This window comes from Balaenoptera physalus (assembly GCF_965194825.1).
Source record: "Balaenoptera physalus genome assembly, chromosome: 10".
NCBI classification, from domain to species: domain Eukaryota; kingdom Metazoa; phylum Chordata; class Mammalia; order Artiodactyla; family Balaenopteridae; genus Balaenoptera; species Balaenoptera physalus.
The window spans coordinates 103,044,130-103,066,291 of record NC_138889.1 but is presented as its reverse complement, the minus strand read 5'-3'; the positions used below and the strand labels follow the sequence as shown (position 1 = coordinate 103,066,291).

At 43.3% G+C, this 22,162-nt stretch overlaps 1 protein-coding gene and 1 pseudogene across 2 annotated transcripts; both read right to left on the bottom strand.

Moving 5' to 3' along the window:
- Positions 1 to 1,786: 1,786 nt before the first annotated feature.
- Positions 1,787 to 11,062, bottom strand: LOC309667562 (olfactory receptor 10V1-like; annotated as a pseudogene). Its single transcript, XR_014268531.1, has 2 exons — positions 10,990 to 11,062; positions 1,787 to 5,330 (listed from the first exon to the last, which is right to left on the bottom strand). The product of XR_014268531.1 is annotated as an olfactory receptor 10V1-like (transcript).
- On the bottom strand, positions 11,055 to 21,860 carry LOC309667584 (olfactory receptor 10V1-like). Its single transcript, XM_082476159.1, has one exon. It carries the CDS (start codon positions 20,176 to 20,178, stop codon positions 19,447 to 19,449), a length of 732 nt encoding a protein of 243 aa, XP_082332285.1. The 5' UTR covers positions 20,179 to 21,860; the 3' UTR covers positions 11,055 to 19,446.
- Positions 21,861 to 22,162: the final 302 nt, after the last annotated feature.

Here is a 22,162-nt window from a genome sequence, read left to right as displayed (position 1 = left end):
ACAGTCTGGCCACAGCCCCAGGTTCTCTCACTCCCTGACACACACAGCCCCACCTTCAGCCTCCTCAAACACTCACCTCTTCTCTGCATCTAATATGCCCAGGATTTCCCACCCAGCTCTGCCTGATTTGTCCTTTTTCCCTTTCATATCTGACAAATCCCTACTCCTCCTTCAAGACTGAGGCCTTCTCCAATTCACTCAGGTGGTCTCCTTGGCCCTCTGCCCTCCCGCCCCAAACAGTACTTGTTCAGATCTATTTTAAAAGCAAACCCTGGGTTGTCTTATACCTCGTTGCTTACATATCTGTTGAGAGCAACGACCAGGTATTATATTATTCACCTTCCAGGGGTACTGTGAGGTAGGTGCACTGCAATTATTTGGAGGATAAATCAAAGAATAGTTGACTACTATTCTTATGTAGTGTGTGACTACACATACACACACATACACACACTCACACACACACACTCCCTAGGGATTCTCCTCTCCTCTGCCTAAGGAGGAAAGAAGATCCTTCCTGGATCTTAAAACTAAATGCAATTGCAGCTCCCTGTGTCACTGAACAGTGTGTTTAAAATGATGTATTTTAAAGACATAGAGGACAGACTTATGGTTGCCAAGGGCGAGGGGGTGTGGGTGGGGAAGGGATGAAGTGGGAGTTCGGAATTAGCAGATGCAAAATATTGTATATAGAATGGATAAACAACAAGGTCCTACTGTATAGCAGGAACTCTATTCAATATCCTGTAATAAACCATAATGGAAAAGAATATGAAGGATGTATATATATATATATATAACTGAATCACTTTGCTATACATTAGAAATTAATACCACATTGTAAATCAACTACACTTCAATAAAATAAATTTTTAAAAAATAATGTGCTCTGTTTATAAAGATGTTTTATATCATGTTGTTCAGATGTTTTTCCTAACACGAATCTCCCTATACCACATACCTATGCCTATGATTTAACAATATAAATAATTTGCACCATATTCATTTGTTTTTGTGTTTATACAAACTCCTCAATCCCTGGAACCCTTAAGCATATAGTTCTCCGAGGAGCCTGGTAAGGTAAGTGGGAAGACTCAGTTAGGAAGCCTCATGCAGAGAAGCCTGCTGTTACTTCTGAGCTGCAGAAGACATGCTTGTTTCTTACAACACCTGTGAAAACACCTATCAAGAGTAACAGGATAAACATAGGGAAACCTTAGGTGAAAGGAATTGAACACTTATGTCTTTAAACTTTTGGTATTTAAAAAAATGAGCCATCTAGTGTATTTCTCCATGTCGATGTTTGAATAACCGTGCTGCATCTTTTATTATCCTTTTACAGTTTGGGGGTTTTTTTCCTTGGAGATCTCACAATAACTCGGGGAGACAGAATAGATAGTATTGTCCCCATTTTATTATGCAACTGAATTGTCAGAAAAATGAAGCGATTTTCCCAAGCTCCTATTGGACAGTCATAGCATGTTGGGAGAGTGGTTTTTTGCCCAGGCTTTGGTGACCACGCTGCCCAGGTCAAATCTCAGTTTTATGTTTACTGGCTGTGTGACCTTGAACAAGTTACTTAGCCTCCCTGTGTCTCAGTTTCCTTATATGTAAGCAGAGATAATAATAAGACACATTTCATGGGTTACTATGATGATAAATGGGTTGATATATGGCAATCATTAATTCCCTTATTCAATCACTGGAAAAGAAGCCTGCTAACTCCTAACTACACTGTTTTCTCAAAGAGCGTGGGGAATTGAAAAGTGCCTGGAATATTTCAATCAATCACTAGTGAAATCGCCCTCTTTTTATCCAGTCAGCCTTAGCCACGGCAGCATTTTCCAAAGTAGATTCAACACGATAAAATATTTCCTAAGAGATTCCAAGGAATAAAAGAGTTTGGTGGTGACAATTTAGAAAACATGCAACATGCATCCCTCATCTTGAAGAGTCATGACTGCACGTTTGCACAGTACAGGCACTGAATAAACCTGCAGTAAACCACTAGTTTTATTTTGATCAGCACAGTATTCTTCACATTTGTTTGACCGTGTAATGTTTATTTCCCCCAAACACCTGTTATTCAACAGGATTGGTGTCCTACAGATAATAACGCTGACCTAGTAGAATACTACAGTAGAACATAGGAGGAGCAGCAAGCCTCTGTAAGTGAACCAAAGAAGATCCTTTTGGGTTCTCGTCTTTCAAAAGAGTAAGGTGACATTTCAGTTTCATGTAATATGACTTCTGGTCATGGTTTCTACCCTATAGGCCTGTGACACACGTCAGAAAAAATAAAAGAAAAATGTCATGGCACACGTGTTATGCTTTTCCAGGTAGGGAAACAGAGCTTGTTTCCCTACGTAGCTGATTCCCTTGTTTTTGGGCCCTCACAGTTCCCTCCTCCAGAAATGCCCTTCCTGCCCCTCTGCGTACACGCAGACCTGAAGACCTGGCATGGTGCAGCTCATGTGCCACCTTCCCCAGCAAACTAGCCTGGATTCCCTTCACTGACCCTCCTTTGGTGGCTCATAGCATTGTATCACTTGGCCCTTGGTGTAATCGTGGTGTATGTTCTCATATACTGCTAGACTTTTAACTTCCTTCCAGGCAGGAGCTGCCTCTTACTTACCTTTCCATTTCCTGTTCCACCTACCACAGGTGGGAGCATAGTACACAGTAGAGTTCAATAAATCATTGCTTACTGTCTCTCTCAATGTTGTTGAATAAATAAATCCCTCAGTAATCAACAGGTAGAAGAATGAATGAGCTTCCTCTGCCTTACAGAAAGATAGTAAAGCATCTATGTTCTGCTGCCGTTGCCTTGAGACAAATGATCATCGTCAGAACGATTATCATCCTACTGAGACGGCTCGGAACCGTATGAATGAGTTCTTTCACCTCCTCAGTGTATCCAGCCAGTGTTTGTCTTCACAGAATTAGCTCTGTTTTACCTGAATCCAGATTTGAACCAACACTACCTCTTTTCTCCACCAAGGGGCTTAGTGAACAAAGCAATTTTTCCATATTATGCATGCTTAGCATAATACATACACTAGGCTTAGTCCATTTGGGCTGCTGTAACACAATACCACAGACTGGGTGGCTTTATAAACAACAGAAATTTATTTCTCACAATTCTGGATGCTAGGAGTCTAAGATTAGGGTACCAGCATGGTTGGGTAAGGCCCTTTTCCGGGTCACAGACTTCTCATTGTATCCTCACATGGCGGAAGGAGCTAGGGAGCTCTGAGGGGTCTCTTTTATAAGAGCACTAATCCCATTCATGAGATGACCTACCCTCATGACCTAAGCACCTCCCAAAGGCCCCGTCTTTTAATGTCATCACACTGGGCATTAGTAGTTCAACATGTGAATTTGGAAGGAACACAAATATTCAGACCATATCAACTAGGGGTAGGCAGAAAGGGAGACTATGAGATAAATGTGTATGCGTGTGTGTGTGTGTGTGTGTGTGTGCAAGAGAACGAGAACGAGAGAAGAAAGGGACAGAGAATGGGGAAGAGAACAAATGGATAAAGGGAGAGGGATTTGGAAGCAGACTAATAGAATAGACTAATAGAATCAGAGATTGAGATGGAGACAGATTAGCTCCAGGTATAAAGTTAAATAAAGAGAACCTAACAAAACTTTAAAACTCTAGTGCTTTCCCTATCACTTTTCCCTGGAAGATAATTGAGGATGAAAGATAAATAATTCAAAGTGGCACAAACTCAGCATTTACATAATGGGAATCATGATTGGGATGGTCCTGGTTTGATCTGCCTCTTATTCTTGGCTCTGCCCCTGCCCATATGTGCAATGCTAAGAACCTGAGAACTACATCTGGAGAGAAGTTCAAAGCAGGACACAGACTTTTCACTTGATGCTGAAGATAGTGATAATGATGTACACTGCTACATCTCCCTCTAAAAGTCACAAAGTAGGGACTTCCCTGGTGGTCCAGCGATTAAGACTCCATACTTCCACTGCAGGGGGCGCAGGTTCAATCCTTGGTTGGGGAAATAAGACCCCACATGCCCTGCGGCAAAATAATAATAAAAATAAATAGAAGTCACAAAGTATTTCCACTTAATATATCTTTTGATCATGATAACTATCCCAGAATTTAGGTCTTGTGGGCATTTTAATCCCTATTTTAGAGATGAGGAATCTAAGAATGAGAAAAGGACAATGACTTTTCAAAAATAATATAACCACGAAGAAGTAACAGTGTAAAACCAATGACCTCTTAGCCTCTGTCTCCCGTCTTTCAGAGAGCATACCCATTCGTCTCTACTCAGCAATGTTACACAGGAACATCCAGGGTGTTTGTTTGTTGCGTTTAGGATGACAGGACCTTCATCAATGCTCTCTTCAAAGCATCCTTAAGCTCTCTGTTCCTCATGCTGTAGGTCAAGGGGTTCAGCATAGGGGCGATGAATGTGTAAACCACAGACACTACCTGGCCCCGCCGTGGAGAGTAGCTGGAGCCGGGGCACAGGTAGATGAGGCTCGCACCTCCATCCTGGAGGAGAACCATGGCCAGGTGGGAGGAGCAGGTGGGGAAGGCCTTGTGCTTCCCCTCCACAGAGCGGATCTTCAGGATGGCAGGATGATGGACACACAGGACAGGGTGATAAGCAGGAAGGGGATGGTGAAGACAGTGCCACCGACCACAAACAGAGTGGCCTCGTGGACCCGGGTATCTGCACAGGCCAGTCTCATAACAGGAAGGACATCACAATAGAACACACCGATTTCTTTGCTCCTACAGAAGGGGAGTTGGAAGATGAGCACAGTCAGCTGCATGGCCAAGATGAACCCCAACACCAGAGAGCCCAGGGCCAGTCGGGCACAAAACCACCAGTTCATCGCGAGGGTGTAATGCAAAGGGTGGCAGATGGCCACGAACCTGTCATAGGCCATGACGGCCAGCAGAATGCAGTCAGCGCTGCCCAGGAATATGAAGAAGAACATCTGGGCACCACAGCCAGGCAGGGAGATGAGGGTTTTCTCCATGGACAGGGTGCTTGCCAGAGTCAGAGGGGCAATGGTGGAAGAGTAGCAGATCTCCAGAGCTGCCAAGTTTGGCCAGGAAGAAGTACGTGGGGGCGTGGAGAGAACGGTCAATCCAGAGGATGAGAGAAATGGAGAGGTTGCCGCTGATGCTGACCAGGTACATAATCAGGAAGGTCACGAAAATCAGCATCTGTACCTCGGGGAGTTTGGAGAAGGGGTGGAAGTGGAGGTGAATCATTCCAGTCTGCTTTGCACCCTCCATGGATTCAATGCATTGGGCCTGCTGATGGCACAGGCGCTGCCCCCTGAGGATAGATAAATGTCAGGACACAAGGCTCCTGCTGGATGACCCGTTCAGCTCCTGGCATCTCCCTTCCTTCCTCAACGAAAACCATCTTTACCTCCAAATTCAGCAACTTACTTCTACAACAGCTTTTTTGTTGTTGTAATCACCCAGAAGTAGCTCCCCACTGAAACCTTTTTTTTTTTAATTGTGGTAAAATATACATTACGTAATATTTATCATTTTAACCATGTGTAAGTGTACAATTCAGTGACATTAAATACATTCACAATGTTGTATAACCATCACCCCACCCCTATCTATACCCAAAACTTTTTTATCATCCCCAGCAAAAACTCTACAGAATAAACTAATGATCTCCTCCACGATCTCCTCCTCCCAGCTCCTAGCAACCTCAATCCTACTTTGTCTCAGTGAATTTGCCTATTCTACGTACCTCATGTAAGTGGAATCATATAGTATTTGTCCTTCGGTGTCTGGCTTATTTCACTAAGCATAATGTTTTCAAGGTCCATCCATGTGGTAGCTTATATCAAAATTATGTTCCTTTTCATGGCTGAATAATATCCCATTGTATGTGTGTATGCCACATTTTGCTATCCATTCATCTGTTCATGGACACTTGGATTGTTTCCACCTTTTGGCTACTGTGAATAATGCTGCTATGAAAATTGGTGTATGAATATCTGTTCAAGTCAGCAATGAAATGTTAACCCACAGTATACTATTCCTAGACCACAAATCTCTACACCCTCAATCCCTTGTCTGGTTGTCATTGACCAACAGTATGACCTTGAACAACTTGCTGAAGCTTTCTGCTTCAATTTCTTCATCTGTGAAGACAACAGTAGGACACAGCAGGTAGGATTGCTGTGAGAACTAAATGTGTCTGGCCCCTAGGAAACTCTCCATAAATGTTAGCAATCATCATTAATACTATTCTTCTTCCACCTTTTCAAGACCACCTTTGATGCCTCCAGTTCCCCCAGATAAGCCTCCTTTGGGCTTTCCTCCCTGCCCCATCCAGCCAAGATCTATGGTCCATCTCTTCCATCAGTCTTTTACCAATACTGTCACTGTCTTTGGCTCCTTGATCTTCTGCCAACTCTGTTACCTTCTGTAATATCCAGCATCTTCATTCCAGGCTGAACATGACTAAAGAAGATCACAAAATTCTGCTGACTGGTGCCACGGTAGGGATAGAGAGGTACTATCAACCCCAGTGCTGTCCCCAAGGCTCTGAGTCAGCTGCTCCTTCGGGTCCCCACCAAGACAGGGGCAAATTTCCCTGGTCTCTTTAAGACCTCTCTTCTGCTACCTCCTCTCTCACCAACAGTAATGACCCAGCCTCCAACTTCACTGAAAAAAATAACAGAAGCCACCTGGAGGCAACGCATCATCATGCTCACCAGCTCTAGACCCACAACATTCTCCCTCCATACACCCATAGCAAATCCCCATATGCCTCTCTAGAAGCGTCCCCTCTCCTCTGCAAAGCTAGTGGTCTCAGCCCCTCCTGCCTCCTCTGTGATCTTGCTTCACAATCATTCAGTCTGTCTCCAGTATCTGCCTCTGCTCCCTCATGGCAAAAAGCAACTTCCCTCTACACCTCATGGCAAAAAGCAACATCCCATAATCTCATATCATCCTCTAAAGGCTCCCTGTCTCCTTTGCATTTCAACCATTTCCTATTCTTTCTTTAGCACAGTCTGGTTCCGGTCTTACACCCAGAGGCCACTCTAATGAAGGTCACCAATGACTTCCAAATTGCTGAATCCAGTGGCTACTTTTTGACTTGACCTCTGTTGCACTGGAGTCTCCCTTTTCCTTGAAATTCCTCACCCAAGGACTCTGTGATGCTATTCTAGCCAAACTTTTTCCCCACCTCTCTGGACACTATGTTTCCATCACTTTTGGAGACTGCTCTTCCTCTTAGTGATACGCAAAGGGAAGGTTTTGTTGGTTAATCTAGGTCTACCCCCCAGATCCACGCTCCACCCTGCTCTGCCGCCTGGGAGGCTGGTCACTAAGGACTGAATCATCTGAGCTCATTCACCCTGTGGCTTCTGGTTGGATGTGGTCAATGAAGGTACTTGAAGGAAAATAAAGAGTAGCACAAAGGTCTGTAGGGTATTTATCCCTCTCCCCATACACACACCACTAACCGCTTCTCCCTCTACCATGATGGTTCTATGACCACAGCTCTTGTTGGGTGGCCCATCTTCCACAGCTCCAGTTTTTGCTGGGCTCCAGTAACAGTATTCTCTCACCTTGTCACTTCAGGCCCAAGGATGCAAACAGTTTCCTACCATTGCTAGCCCTGAGTGCCTCACCATCCCTTACAGTGTAACAAGGAAAAATAAATCTGAGTCCATATTGGATCTTTTTCTTTTCGTTTAACCTTTGTTTTCTATTGTTTTTGCTACAAGTTAATCACTAAAGTGTTGCCTATATGCTTAAAGTATACATAATGGCCCATCTCTGGGAACCCTGCCTCCCATGCCTGAGCTTAAGCTAAAATACCTTTGTTTAGCTCACAGGAAACATCCTGACCAGGCCCACCCGTGAATGACTGCAGGAAAGAAGAAATTAACACCTTCCTGGGAACCTGGCTGGAACCAGGAAATATGTGCAACAATTTATTACCTTTTTTACTTTATCTCCTCATCTCCCCCTCTTTGTTCTATAGAAGAAACTAGCATCCAAACCGTAGCAAGACGGTTCTTTGGGACACGAGTCCACCATCTTCTCAGTCTGCTGGCTTTCTGAATAAAGTCACTGTTCCTTGCCCCAACAACTCGTCTCTCGATTTATTGTCCTGTCTTGCGGTGAACAGTCCAAGCTTGGACTTGGTAACAGTAAGTGCCCTTAATTCTGCCCTCACTTCTATAAATGGTCCCCAAATTAAATGCCAAGTCCTGTCCATATGACTAGCATAGAGAACGTTTTAACAGATGATTGTTGAATGCATAAAGGAAAAGAATCTTATTATTTTAATTTATTTTAGAATCTCTTTATCCAGTTTTCTTTCTGCTGCCCATGATCGATAGGAAAGAATTTCAGGGCAAGCGTACATGGTATCCAAAACAACATACCCTGACTACACACACACACCAACACATCATATCTACTGTAGAAACAAAAACTGATACTTAGCCTTGCGTCCAATGATTAAGTGTCAATACTTCACATGCCACAGTAAGTGGGGTGGGGGGGGGGGACACTTTGCACCCTGAGTTAAACCAAAACTAACAGGATCACCTGACTGGTTTTGTCCCCCCACCAAAGAATGTATTTTTGCTTACTTTTGCTGTGCTGATGTCTGAAGATCTATCACAACCTTTATGAATATGATAATCATGTAAGGACATTGTTGTTTTCCACCACAAACAGAATAATGCAACCTTAGTATTCTTGCTGGTTTGCAATTTTTTCCTTTGAATGTTTGTTGTGTTTTTTATTCTGGCAGGCCAGTACTTTTAAAGTCTGGCTCCTTGCATGTTTTGCAAGTTTTTCTTTCCGTTTCTAAATGCTTCTGCCTCTGTACTGTCATCTGTTGGGCACAGCCTTGTGTGGAGTAAGAGGGTTGGAAGATGGGTGGAATCATAGTGAGAAATTTTTCACTTGGAAGTTTCTAAGATTATTGTTCCTTGAGAATTTTAATTCCTTTTCTAGGAGCAGCATTGGAGCACACACCTGCCTGCCTCTCTTCCTACTTTGGGTAAAGACGACCAACACACCCTCTACCCCAAATAATCTTCGTGAATTAGACATTAAGGGGACAAGTCGGGCACAAGAAAGAGAACTATTATCTATAACCAGGGATCTCACCACTCCTTTAATGATGTGTTTGCCTCTGTGATCACTTGTGTATCTCTGTCCCCTCCTCATCTCCATGAGGGCAGGGACTGATTGGATTCTGTTCTTCACTAATACCCAGGACCTAGCACAATACTGGGTACCATGTAACTCTGTATTGACATGAACACTGGAGAGTTACTGAGGTTCTATCAATGTCAACGACTGCTCCCCAGTACTTTTGAAGTAGAAGTAATAATCTTCAGTTTAGTACTCTGATGCTAAAAGAGCATATCCCTTCTAGAAAGAAAATCAGCAATTTTCAAGAAATTATATGTATTGAATCACTACCCTCACACTGAAGGATCTGTCCTGAGGTAATAGTCTGGAATATAGAGCCAAATACACAAAGATAAGTGCAGTGTGCTTTGATAATAATTTTTATAAGGAAACAAAACAAATGCTTAACAAGAGGTGACATTCTAGTCACTTGAGGTGTATTAATATGATGAACTGTTGTATTGACATTAAAATTGTTATAAGGTTTAATACAGTGAGAAAGTGCTTACAATATAATGTTAAATGAAGAAAATGAAAAGGCAACATTGCATGCGGAACATGACACCAATTCTGCTACCAGTCTAAAAGGAAACAATAAACTCTCAATGGTGTTTTAGAGAAAAATGGGAGATGACTATTTTCTTCATGCTTTTCTCCATTTTTCAAACTTTCTGTGAAGAATATGTGTTTATTTTTAATATTACAAATGTTATTGCTTTTTTAAATGCCCATTTGAAAGGCAAGGACACTGAAGTACATAACATACCCCTAGTTATACAACCAGGAATTGTCAGAACGAGGATTAACACCTAAATATAGCCACAAAATCTGCACACTTGCCAATGATGTTGTCCAAGATTGTGCTAAATCTAGTTATTTATTTATGTGCTTGTTCATTTCCAGACATACCACAACCTTGACTTGGGCTGAGTTTGTTGTTAAATAGTTAACCTTCCTTCCTTCCTACCTTCCTTCCTTCCTTCCTACCTTCCTTTCTTCCTTTCTTCTTCCTTCCCTTTCTTTTCCATCCCTTCCCTTTTCTTTCTTCCTATTTTCCTTTCCCTCTCTCTTTTTTTTCTTTACCTTCATCTCTTTATAAAGTCAACCTTTCAGACTTAGCTCATCATTCTAGCCCATTGAGATCTTATGGAGAATGACAATTCTTTACTCCAACAAATAATCAATTTCTCCCCATTGTCATCTACGACTCTAATGAACATGCTTCCCAAAGCTATAACTGTGCATTAGACCATAGTTCAAGGAAGCCACATCCCTCAAGCATACTGCCCTTAATATCCCTCAAAATTTTCTTCAGAATATCAGTCAGTTTTCAAATCAGTTTAAAAATACAAGGCTCTCTGTGTGGAATATCTCTGGAACACTTAAAAACTACAGTGAATTCCACTGCAACAAACAATCACATTGTTTATACAATGGATGTTCAACATACCTGGGATAAAGACTCACCTGACTTCTCAATGCATTCCCCACACCCTCACCCAGACACATACATTTCTCTCTTAATGAACACACATAAGTCATCCTACTTGTCTGTGAGAGCTACATAATTCGTTTCCCTTTTTGCCTTAGCTGCTAGGAAGCCCAAAACTAAGTTTTATATTCAATCGCTTAGCATTTCTCAGCCCCAATATCTTCATTTCTATTTAACTTTTGTCTTTTATACAGCCTTTTATAAATTGATCTTGATCTCATTGTAGCTAGGGTTTTACTGTAAGGCACTCTATTTTTAGGAGCATTCAAAGAATAATAAATATATTATACAAATAAAAAATTATTCTTGCCTTTTGTGTCTTCATCCAAGGCATTGATGAGTGAGTGAGAAATCTCTCCCTTCTTCACTCCCAAGTTTACTCCTCCTCTGGGGTCTTCTCAGTGGGATAAAAATAACAATACTGTGAGCTTTGGTGGTGGTTAAACGTTCTCTTCCACTGTCTGCTTTATCCTGCCTTTGCTATTGCACAGTTTCTTGCTACGTGAATCAGGAAACGCCAGACCTCTTCTTACCCAGGAACTATAAACCCTCAGTAACACTGCATCCTCTTTGATGAGTCTCTTTTGTGGCACCAGCACTGCCTCCAAAGACATGGCATTCTTCACACAGAGAGCCCTTCCTTTTCCGCAAAGACCTTTGCATATTCATCTACCTTCTCCCCTCACTGAGTGTAATTAATAGGACTGTTCATGCATTCACTTATTTGACAAGAATTTATCTAGCAGCTACTATCAACTAGGCATTGGGTGTGTAACTTGAAAACTCAGCAGATTACACTTTGTTTTCTGGGTGTCCCAACAAAGCATGTAGTCCTCTTTGAACAACTCTCTCATACCCGTCTCAGACAACCTAGGAAATGGGACACATTTCTATCTCTCTAGGGAGAGACAGAGTTCCTTCTCTCACCCTCAGCAGTGGAGTGTCTTTTGAAGATCTGCTTGTTGTTAGTATATTTGACATCAACAGTGTCACATCATTAGCTCCAGGAGGTTAAACTAATGTTCCAATTCATTTGTATCTATCTCCACATGAGGAAGCCCCTCACAGGATCAGGAAAGCCCAAGGTCAGTAGGGTTCATTGGTTCATTCCCCAGGGTCTAGACCACACAACAACTCAATCAGCCTGGTCTTCCCTTACCCTCCTTACCTTCTGCCTAGAGAGGCTGGCAGCCACATCCTTCCCTGAGGCTGAGTGAAGCCCAAGGTGGAATCCTCTTCTTAATACCTTGGGAACCATTGAGACTGAATCTCTGAGAAACTACCCAGAGAACTGAAGAAAGCACACATCTAGATACAGTTAATCCTTCCCTGCTGCTACATCTCAAGGGAAGAATGTGGGACTTTGGGATTTGCAGAGTCAGAATTCTGGGTTCTTTCTCAACTCTCACCCCTTCTCATCTCATTTCTGGAGAATTCCCTGCCTACTTTGGTTCAACCAAGCCCCAAGAGGCTATCTTAGCTTTTAACTTGACCAACCCCTGTAGGTCAATATTTGAACACAAACAGGAATTGTTTAAGGACATGATATTCTAAACTGGTCTAATTGCTGCTAGACTTAGCTATATTTTAATTATTGCCTAAATTTTTACTCTCCAAGTTTGAGGTAGTTTAGAAAGACATACAGTTTTTTTTTAATTTATTTATTTTATTTATTCATTTTTGGCTGCATTGGGTCTTCGTTGCTGCACGTGGGCTTTCTCTAGTTGCCGCGAGTGAGGGCTACTCTTCGTGCGGTGTGTGGTCTTATTGCGGTGGCCTCTCTTGTTGCGGAGCATGGGCTCTAGGCGCGCGGGTTTCAGTAGTTGTGGCACGCGGGCTCAGTAGTTGTGGCTCACGGGCTCTAGAGTGCAGGCTCAGTAGTTGTGGCGCATGGGATTAGTTGCTCCATGGCATGTGGGATCTTCCCGGACCAGGGCTCAAACCCGTGTCCCCTGCATTGGCAGGCGGATTCTTAACCACTGCACCACCAGGGAAGTCCTTCACTCACTTTTTTTTTTTTAATGTAACAGCATCATTGTACTGGCTATATTTTTTATCCCTCACTTTTAAATAAATACAAAAAAAAGGTTTAAATGCTCATGTATGTATCACCAAAAACTTTCATCTCAAGGACAAGTAGCTCTGAAAACTCTGGAAATATTGTTGAAATGAAGGCCTACAGGTGTATGTGTGTGTGAGAGAGAGAGATTGAGAGAGAGAGAGAGAGAGAGAGAGAACTTGGCAGGAGTTTGTCAAAGCAATCTTGAAAGAAAAATGCAAAACAATTCCAGAAGAAACAATCGCCAGCCACTTGAAAGTCTAATTGTATGTGTACTGAGCTGGGACGTATTTTAGCAAGTATCAGTGGTTGACTCAGAGAAGAACAAACAAAGCCACTCTGCTGCTCTGGAGCAGAGGCTGCCAGCTGCTGACCCACACGCTACACATAGGCGGTGGATGGCTTTTCAGACGCTTTGTGTTCAGCAGTTTTGTTACACTGCTCAACACTTCAGAATGCTATATAACAGAACAGCTGCCGTGCTGGGGCTGGAACTCACTTTATTTGGAGTCTAGACCCTTTCCGCTACAGCCAGAGCCACAGTCATCTCTGAGTGACACCACAGGCCCTATCTGGCAGTCTACTTTTTAATTCCAGCCACACAAAATTTTTTTAACCTTTCTTCTTTAAGTTCTCCATTTTTGCCTCCCAGTTCCATTTCTCCCTCTCTCCATTTCTTTTGCCTTTCTTTCTCTTCTTTTTTTCCTAGTCCCCTATGATTTTCTATATGCTGAATTTAATGTGCCTATACCTTACAGGTGCTAAGTAATTATTCATGTTTAAAAGGCTGCAAGGAGAAAAATCTGCTGACTCTGAAACCATGCCCCATAGGGTTAACAGAAATTGGTGACTAACAGAAATTCTTGAACCTGTCTTAAAGCTTGCTAAAAACCCCTCTGCCTGGTGCCTGCCTTCACTGAGCAAGTTCACCTTAATTATTTTGTTGCAAATTGCGTACCCTCCAAGCTTCACATAGCCTAAACAGTAAGATGTTTGCCCTAGGAACTTGGAGTCAGCTGTGTGTAGTTCTACTTCTAGCTGGCTAAGACTGGTTGGGACCACTGACCCTAAAACTGGGCCTGTGCAGGTGTCTAATGACCTTTTAACATCAGAAGGCCAAAAACTCCACCCTCAGATCATGCTTAACACCACCATTTTGAACACACATCCCATGAAGAAGCATGTAACTCAGATATGCCTGCGCAGAACACCAATTACTTCACCTTTTCCCTACCTCAAATCGCCTTTCCCCATGTCTTAGACCACCTTGGTTCTTTTCTCTCTCTTTTTTTTTTTTTGGCTGTGTTGGGTCTTCATTGCTGCACGTGGGCTTTCTGCAGTTGCGGCGAGCGGGGGCTACTCTTCGATGCGGTGCGCGGGCTTCTCATTGCGGTGGTTTCTCTTGTTGTGGAGCATGGGCTCTAGGTGCTTGGGCTTCAGTAGTTGTGGCACACGGGCTCTAGAGCGCAGGCTCAGTAGTTGTGGCACACGGGATTAGTTGCTCCGCGGCATGTGGGATCTTCCCGGATCAGGGTTCGAACCCATGTTCCCTGCATTGGCAGGCAGATTCCTAACTACTGCACTACCAGGGAAGTCTACCTTGGTTCTTTATCCCATAAATATGTCAGGCCCCTGGGCTTCAGGGAGATGGAGCTGAGACTGGTTTTCCTGTCTCATCTCCTTTCTTGGCTGTCTTGTGAATAAACCTTTTCTTTGCTGCAAATCTTGGCATCTCAGTGTTTTGACTTGCTGCATGTCAAGCAAACAACCTGGTTCGGTAACAATTCCTTAGTGACACTAGCTTTTAGTCATCTTCTGATACTTCTTCTAGAATCGGACTCCACGGAGTTTAGATGAGAAAATGACTGTACCCAGTGAGGCCACAAAGCTATTTCTATGACCAATGCATCATTTTCTCCCAGGATGCTCTCTCCACATTCCCCACTGGTTCACTGAGTCTTTCCAGCTGTTACCAAACCAAAATTTGGGTCCGCTCGCCCACACACAGTAAAGCCAATCTACTGACACCAGGTTGTGGTGAAGGAAAGTGCAACGCTTATTGTAAGGCGCCATACAAGGAGTCCAGGACAGCTAATGCTCAAAAAGCCAAACTCCCCGATGGGTTTCAGCAAAGCCATTTTAAAGGCAAGGTGAGGGAGGGGAGTCCCAGGGTATGTGATCAGCTCGTGCACAATTCTCTGATTGGTTGAGGTGAGGTAACAAGGCAGTGTCACAGGGGTTAAACATTATCAATCCATGAAGACATGAGGCTACGTGCTCATGGTCATCAACTAGTTAATTTCTTCCATTTGGTGGTGGGTTTAGCACCTGTAAAAAACTCAGGAAATGTGCATCAGATACTATTATCTAGGTACTTCAGAAAGGAGCTAAAGCAGAGGATATGGGGGAGAGGTCTGCCCTGGGAAGGCCCCCTAGGGTCCTGCTCAGGTACACAGCTGACCCCAACATTCAACCTGGTTCTCCCAAATGCAATTGAAAACCACAGTGGACATAGTTGACAGGTACGTGCAGTGTCTCTGTGGGCTGAAGGGGGTTGGTGAATCCTGCTGTTTCTCAGTGAGGCCTTGACCTTTATCCTGACCCACATCTCACCTCTCCAGGAAGAGGAAGCGGAGACATGCTCCAGCAAAGGCTGTGTGGCCCCAAAGATCTTTTTTTTTTCCTAAGAGGAAAGATCAATAGTGGCGAGGTCTGAATGTCACTACAAAAAAATCGTTTCTTCTATTTGTTCTTGAAGTTTTTTTAGTTCCCAGGTCAAACTTATCTGGGTAACAATCAAATCTTAAAATATATCTGAAAGGATTTGTGTTTGGTAATGTGAAGAGGGTATGGGTCTAACTGGCTGCATTTTCTTTTTTCTTTTTTTTTTTTTTGACTCAGCAATTTCACTGCCAGGAATTTATTCTACAGATTTACAAGTATGCAAAGATTTGTGGACAGGGACACTCATTGCAGCATTATTTATCACAGTAAAACAAATGCCCAAGGGGTGGGATGGGGAGGGTGGGAGGGAGACGCAAGAGGGAGGAGAAATGGGAACACATGTACATGTATAGCTGATTCACCTTGTTATACAGCAGAAACCAACACACCATTGCAAAGCAACTATACTCCAATAAAGATGTTTTAAAAAAAATGCCCATCAACAGGGGGACCAATTGAGTAAAATCAATACTCTGCATCTATTAAAAAGAATGAGGTAGATCTATACGTGCTGATATAAAAAGATGTACAAGATACATTAAATGAGGAAAAGGGCAGAAGAGCCTTGTAACACTATCCCATTTGTGGATTTTTGAAGGAAATTGACTATACCTATATCTGTACTGTAATAGAAAATCTCTGGAAAGATATACACAACAAGAAACTGTGAATGGTGGTTACCACTGGGGGAAGCTTTATTTTTTATTTTGCATTTTTTCTCTACTGCTTTGAATTTCTTTTCATGAACACGTATTATTTTTAAAATGTAAAAGAAAATGTTTAAAGAAGGAATAAGGGACCAATGAAAGGTAACGTATCAAAAATTAAAGAAGAAATTTCTCAAACTTACCATTAGAAGGCAAATTCAGCAATAGGACCTGAGGTCAGTAAGACATGGTAGCTCACTGGTGAACCCTTCCTGACCCAGCTGACTTGGCAGTATGAACACGCTGCCCTCCCTCATTCAATTTGCTCACCTGTTTTACTGCCTCACAGCCTGGTGTCTGTTACAACAGACTCATTTCATGAAGACACTGCTTGAGTAAAATAGTGTTTGCGAAAGCGCTTCCGGAAAGACATGCTTGCCAATCAGGTTCTCATAGTTTTAGATTTATTCCCTAAACTAAAATCAAGTTAAAACATCAGAGAGCTGTATTCTTTAGTTGACTGTGATCATTCCTTCCAGAACTGTGTTAAGTGACTTGAACGTCCGTGTCACTCCATCCATTTACATTGAGAATTAGCCCTAGAAAATTCATTTCAAATTTACTATATGTTATACTGGTTAAGGTCACAGGCTCTGGAATGAAACTGTGCCAGCACTTAACTGCCTGTGTGATCTTGGGAAGATGACTTAACCTCTCAGAACTTCAGTTTTTTATGTGTAAAATGGGGATAATAATGGTACCCATCTCCTAAGACTTTGTGGAATTCAAGTAAGTTAATGTGTACTAAGCACCTAAAACAATATCTGGCTCATACTTCAGGGCTCAATAAATGACAGCTAGTGTTATTATTATAATTGTTGGTATGTTGTTAAATGTGCTGTATTCGCTTTTGAAAAGCAGTAAGAAAAGATTCTTTTACATCTGAGATTTAACCCCAAAACAGTGTTAAATTTCTCCCTATGTCTAGAAATTATATGACCTTTCAAACTCTCAAATTTGATTGTATTTTATTTTTTACTTTGGCTACTAGGAAGCTCAGATACCTGTAGGTGACCACTATTATAAACGGCAGAGAAGCACATGGTTTACATTTCTTTTTTTGCTTGTTTGTTTTTTGTTTTTATTTTTGGCTGCGTTGGGTCTTTGTTGCTGTGTGCGGGCTTTCTCTAGTTGCGACGAGCAAGGGCTACTCTTCGTTGCAGTGCGCGGACTTTTCATTGTCGTGGCTTCTAGGCACGTAGGCTTCAGTAGTTGTGGTGCGCAGGCTTCAGTAGTTGTGGCACACAGGCTCAGTAGTTGTGGCGCACGGGCTTAGCTGCTCTGCAGTATGCAGGATCCTCCCAGGCCAGGGCTCGAACCCGTGTCCCCTGCATTGGCAGGCTGACTCCCAACCACTGCACCACCAGGGAAGCCCATGGTTTACATTTCTGCATAGAAATCTTACTACTATATTCTTCCTGAATTTTGCCTTCACCCTGATCTTCTTGACTATGTGGGGGGTTTTTGTTTTGTTTTGTTTTTGTTTTTTTTATTTTTGGCTGCGCTGGGTCTTTGTAGCTGCACGTGGGCTTTCTCTAGTTGAGACAAGCGGGAGCTACTCTTCGTTGCGGTGCACGGGCTTCTCATTGCGGTGGCTTCTCTTGTTGTGGAGCACGGGCTCTAGGTGCTCTGGCTTCAGTAGTTGCAGCATGTCGGCTCAGTAGTTGTGGCGCACTGGCTTAGTTGCTCCGCCGCATGTGGGATCTTCCCAGACCAGGGATCAAACCTGTGTCCCCTGCATTGGCAGGCGGATTCTTAACCACTGGACCACCAGGGAAGTCCTGACAATGTGTTTTTAACTTTTGTATTCAATGTATTTCTAAGCCATTTCACATCTTTTGTATAAGGATATTGGGAATAGAATAAATTAAAAATAATTAGAGAAATAACCTATTAATTTCAACAAATACCATTGTTATCAATAAAATATTTATTGACTCTCCACACTAGCACTATTCAAAATTCTGCATGCTCCTGTACTTCTTAATGTCGCTGCCTGGCCAAGGGTCCCAAGAATTCTTGTCATCAGGTTTTCATACTGTTTTTCCCCTTTTTCCCCTTTCTTGTGTGTAGCACAATCAGATATGGAATAGGGTGGCTTTTATCATCTATTGCATTTGCAACATCAAGAAAAGAATGGGATTCTTTTCTTTTTCTCTTTAAGGATGGTATCTTGGAAATATCTTTCCCTGCTCTTAGTCCTCCTTCTGGTCCTCTCCACCAATCTCCACGACAGCCCTGCTCATTGGCTACTGCTGTTTTGGGATTCTCCTGCAAGGATCACAGGAGCCAATCTCCTGCCATGAGAAGCAGATGACTCTACTGAGGTAGGCTGGGACCTGGGACCCTTTACCAGAGTGCTTGCACCTGGACAAACATCTCCTTGAGCAACAGAATACAAAGAAACTATAAGGGACTAAAAATAACTGCAAGCATGCACAGTTGGGGCAATTATGAACAATAGGATACAAAAAGGCCACAAACCAACTGCCACTTCTGAGGTGCTGGGAGCAAAAGCAGGGTATTCTGCATGATCCCTGGGCATGGCACTGCCAAGTGGGTGGGCAGACCACCTAAGCTACACCTCCTGCCCAACCCACGGACCTGCCCCCCCTTGTTACCGCATTTAAGGACCCAAGCAGCTCCTTTCTGGAGCAAGCAAGGGCACCTGTTACTTATTTTCTCTCCCTCATGCTGCAGCACAAGCCCCAATACAGACTTGCCTGAAATTCTCGTCTGGCCTCTTATCAATTTCTATTGATTAAAGAGTACAAGGGCCTGGGTCAGTAACACTACTGTTACAAAGAAGAACAAACCTGACTCCATATTGAATCTATTCCTTTAGCTCTAAACTTTGTGCTCTGTTGCCTGTGCTTAGTCATGCTGGCTCTGCACCTTTGTAAGAGAATGTTACCTGTAGCCTGAAATATACATGATGGCCCATTCTCAAAACATCTACTTTATCAACTGCTGTCATCATCTTATCCATCCATTCAATCATTCTCTTCTTCACTGACATTCCTGTGCTAGTCCTTATGCTAAGCACTATGGTGAGAGAGGAGGCTGGTTTTGTAGGCAATCCAGGGTTTCATCATCGGAATCTAATACAAAGTGGATGAATTAGTACTGATTAGCATTTCACAGGCGAGACAGCCATGGGACAGTCATCTCTCCACTCCCTCTTTTTTCCTTTTGAGCTTCCTGTCCTTAAGATCATGTCCCTACTTCTGATTTGAGGAATATTTTTTTCTAAGAAGGATTATTTCTGGCTCCCTGATCAAGTACATTCTTGCCATAGTCTCCTCACTGCATTAGTCACTTCTTGATTCCTTATGCTATAGACCACAGGGTTCAGCACTGGTGAGAAAAAGTTGTAGACAACAGACACTGCCTGGCCCTCTTCTGGGGAGTAGCTGGAGTTGGGGCAAAGGTAGATAAGGGTACAACACCCATACTGCAGGAGAACCACCATGAGGTGGGAGGAACAAGTGGAGAAGGCCCTGCGCTTTCCCTGGGCCGAATCCATCCTCACGATGGTGGCCACAATGCAGCCATAGGAGAGGCAGATAAGGAGCAAGGGAATGGCCACAGCGGCCACACTGATGGCATAGAGAGCTGCCTCGTGCCTGTGGGTGTCTGCACAGGCCAGGCGCATAACGGCAGGCGTGTCACAGAAGAAGTGACAGATTTCATTGTGGCCACAGAATGAAAGGTGGCAGATCAGAATGGTCAAAGGCAGCACCAACAGGAATCCCAGACCTAAAGAACCTGAAGTCATCTGCCCACAGAGCTGCCAACTCATGATGAGGTTGTAATGCAATGGATGACAGACTTCCACGTACCTGTCATAGGCCATGACAGCAAGAAGGACACAGTCAGATCCCCCAAGAAGGATGGAGAAGAACATCTGGGCTCCACAGCCAGGGCGAGAGATAAGCATCCTCCCCATGGAAAGGATGCCAGCCAGAGTCAAGGGAGCAAGGTTGGTGGAGTAGCCAATCTCCAGCATGGCCAGTGCAAAGAGGAAGAAGTACACTGGGGTATGGAGGGAGTGGTCTCACCAGACTGTGAGCCCAGTGGTGACATTTCCAATGAGGCTTCCTGGGTACAACAGCAAGAAGGCCATGAATATGAGGGACACCACTGCCTGGTCTGTTGAGAAGGGGTGGAAGTGGAAATGGACCGCTCCCGTCTGGTTGTGCTCTTCCATTAGCCCTGGTACCAGGAAGGACATCATGGGCAAAGTGATCCTCCTGTGTCCTTGAGCTTGCCTGTGTTAGAAACACAGCTTGCAATCATTGGTTCCTTACCTTCATTGCTTCCTTTGGAGTTCAGTTCAGGTGATCTTGCCTCCTGCACTGCTTAATCTACTAGCTGTGTGACCCTGGAGAAGTTATGGACATCAGCGTTCTCCTTTTAAACATGGGAAGGGTGTGACACACACCTCGGAGAGGCGGTGTCTGAGAGTGCCATGCCCCATGCCAGCCATGCAATAGAACGGTTCTCAACAGGGTCTCCTTCCAATTGCATTTTTTCCTTGATCTCCATTCCTCTTTTTTTTTTTTAATTTTTATTTATTTATTTATTTATTTATGGCTGTGTTGGGTCTTCGTTTCTGTGCGAGGGCTTTCTCTAGTTGTGGCAAGCGGGGGCTACTCTTCATCGCGGTGCGCGGGCCTCTCACTGTCGCGGCCTCTCTTGTTGCGGAGCAGAGGCTCCAGACGCGCAGGCTCAGTAATTGTGGCTCACGGGCCCAGTTGCTCTGCGGCACGTGGGATCTTCCCAGACCAGGGCTCGAACCCGTGTCCCCTGCATTGGCAGGCAGATTCTCAACCACTGCGCCACCAGGGAAGCCCCCCTCTTTTGTTTTTTAAAGCAAACCTTCCTGAACATTCTCATGCCTCTTCATTACTATGATTGTCCAATCACCCCCAGGACACCTTAAAAGTACATATTTGTACAAAGAGCATATGATTCTCATATCAAACCTAAAAGGCTGGCAACACAGGTGTTTCCTTTACCTGTTTTACAAAGGTGGAAACCGGAAGCCCAGATAAGTTAGACAGCTCACACTGCTCTCCTCCCCATTCCCAAACTGGCAATTTTGGTATCGTATTTTTTGTTGTTTTGTTTTTTCTTAAACTTCGAACAATCCAATTTTGTTCTGTTTTGTTTTACCAAATACTAACCCTACTCGTGTTTTACCTTCTTTCTCATATCTGCCTTCATTTGCATCATTACAGTGTCCACCCTAAATAAGGCTTTCATCCCCTCATGTTTAGCTCACTGCCCACCAACCCAACTTATCATACTTTTAGATTAACCTCTCTTAAACACTTTTAAAATCATATTACTCTACTCTGACCCTAAACTTAAAAAGCAAAGGAACCTCAAATTTATTAGTCAATTATACCCCGATAAAACTGAAGAAAAAATAATAAAGGAATCTCTTATTCTTGTGATATCACATACAATTATCACAAAATAATTTTATAAGTGAAACTAGCATAACTTACCTGGGGTATAACTTCAGGAAATCCCTCAATGACCAAAATCCACTGTCCCATCTCACCCACCACACCTTTGCTCTAAATCGCCCAGTCCTTATGCAAGACTCTTAAATTTTTTTTAATTTGCTGCAAGGTAGACTTGCACATACGCAAAAATACTTTCTTGTGTTTATGGATTACCTTTGCAATGATATTCAAACAGCCGAAGGTAGCAGCCTACAGAAGGGTCTTTGCATTGATCTTCTCAGGGGGATTCTCAGAGAGGCTGGGCCATGCCAAAAACACTTTCCTGCTAAAATAGAGGGGTAGGGCCAAAAACATATGCAAATTACAATGTTCAACCACCACTGTTTTTTTGGTGTAACAAGTGAACCAAGTTTTACCATTGTGTTTTCTTTTGGTTTAGTTGTTAACAATGATCCCCAGCACTGGCAAAGTTGTGGACAAGTGAGCATTACCAAGCTCACTGGTGGAGAGGTGAGA

What these genes read in the sequence shown, in the direction of transcription:
- LOC309667584 (XM_082476159.1), bottom strand. Translation starts at nt 20,178, where the DNA reads ATGCTGGAGATTGGCTACTCCACCAACCTTGCTCCCTTGACTCTGGCT.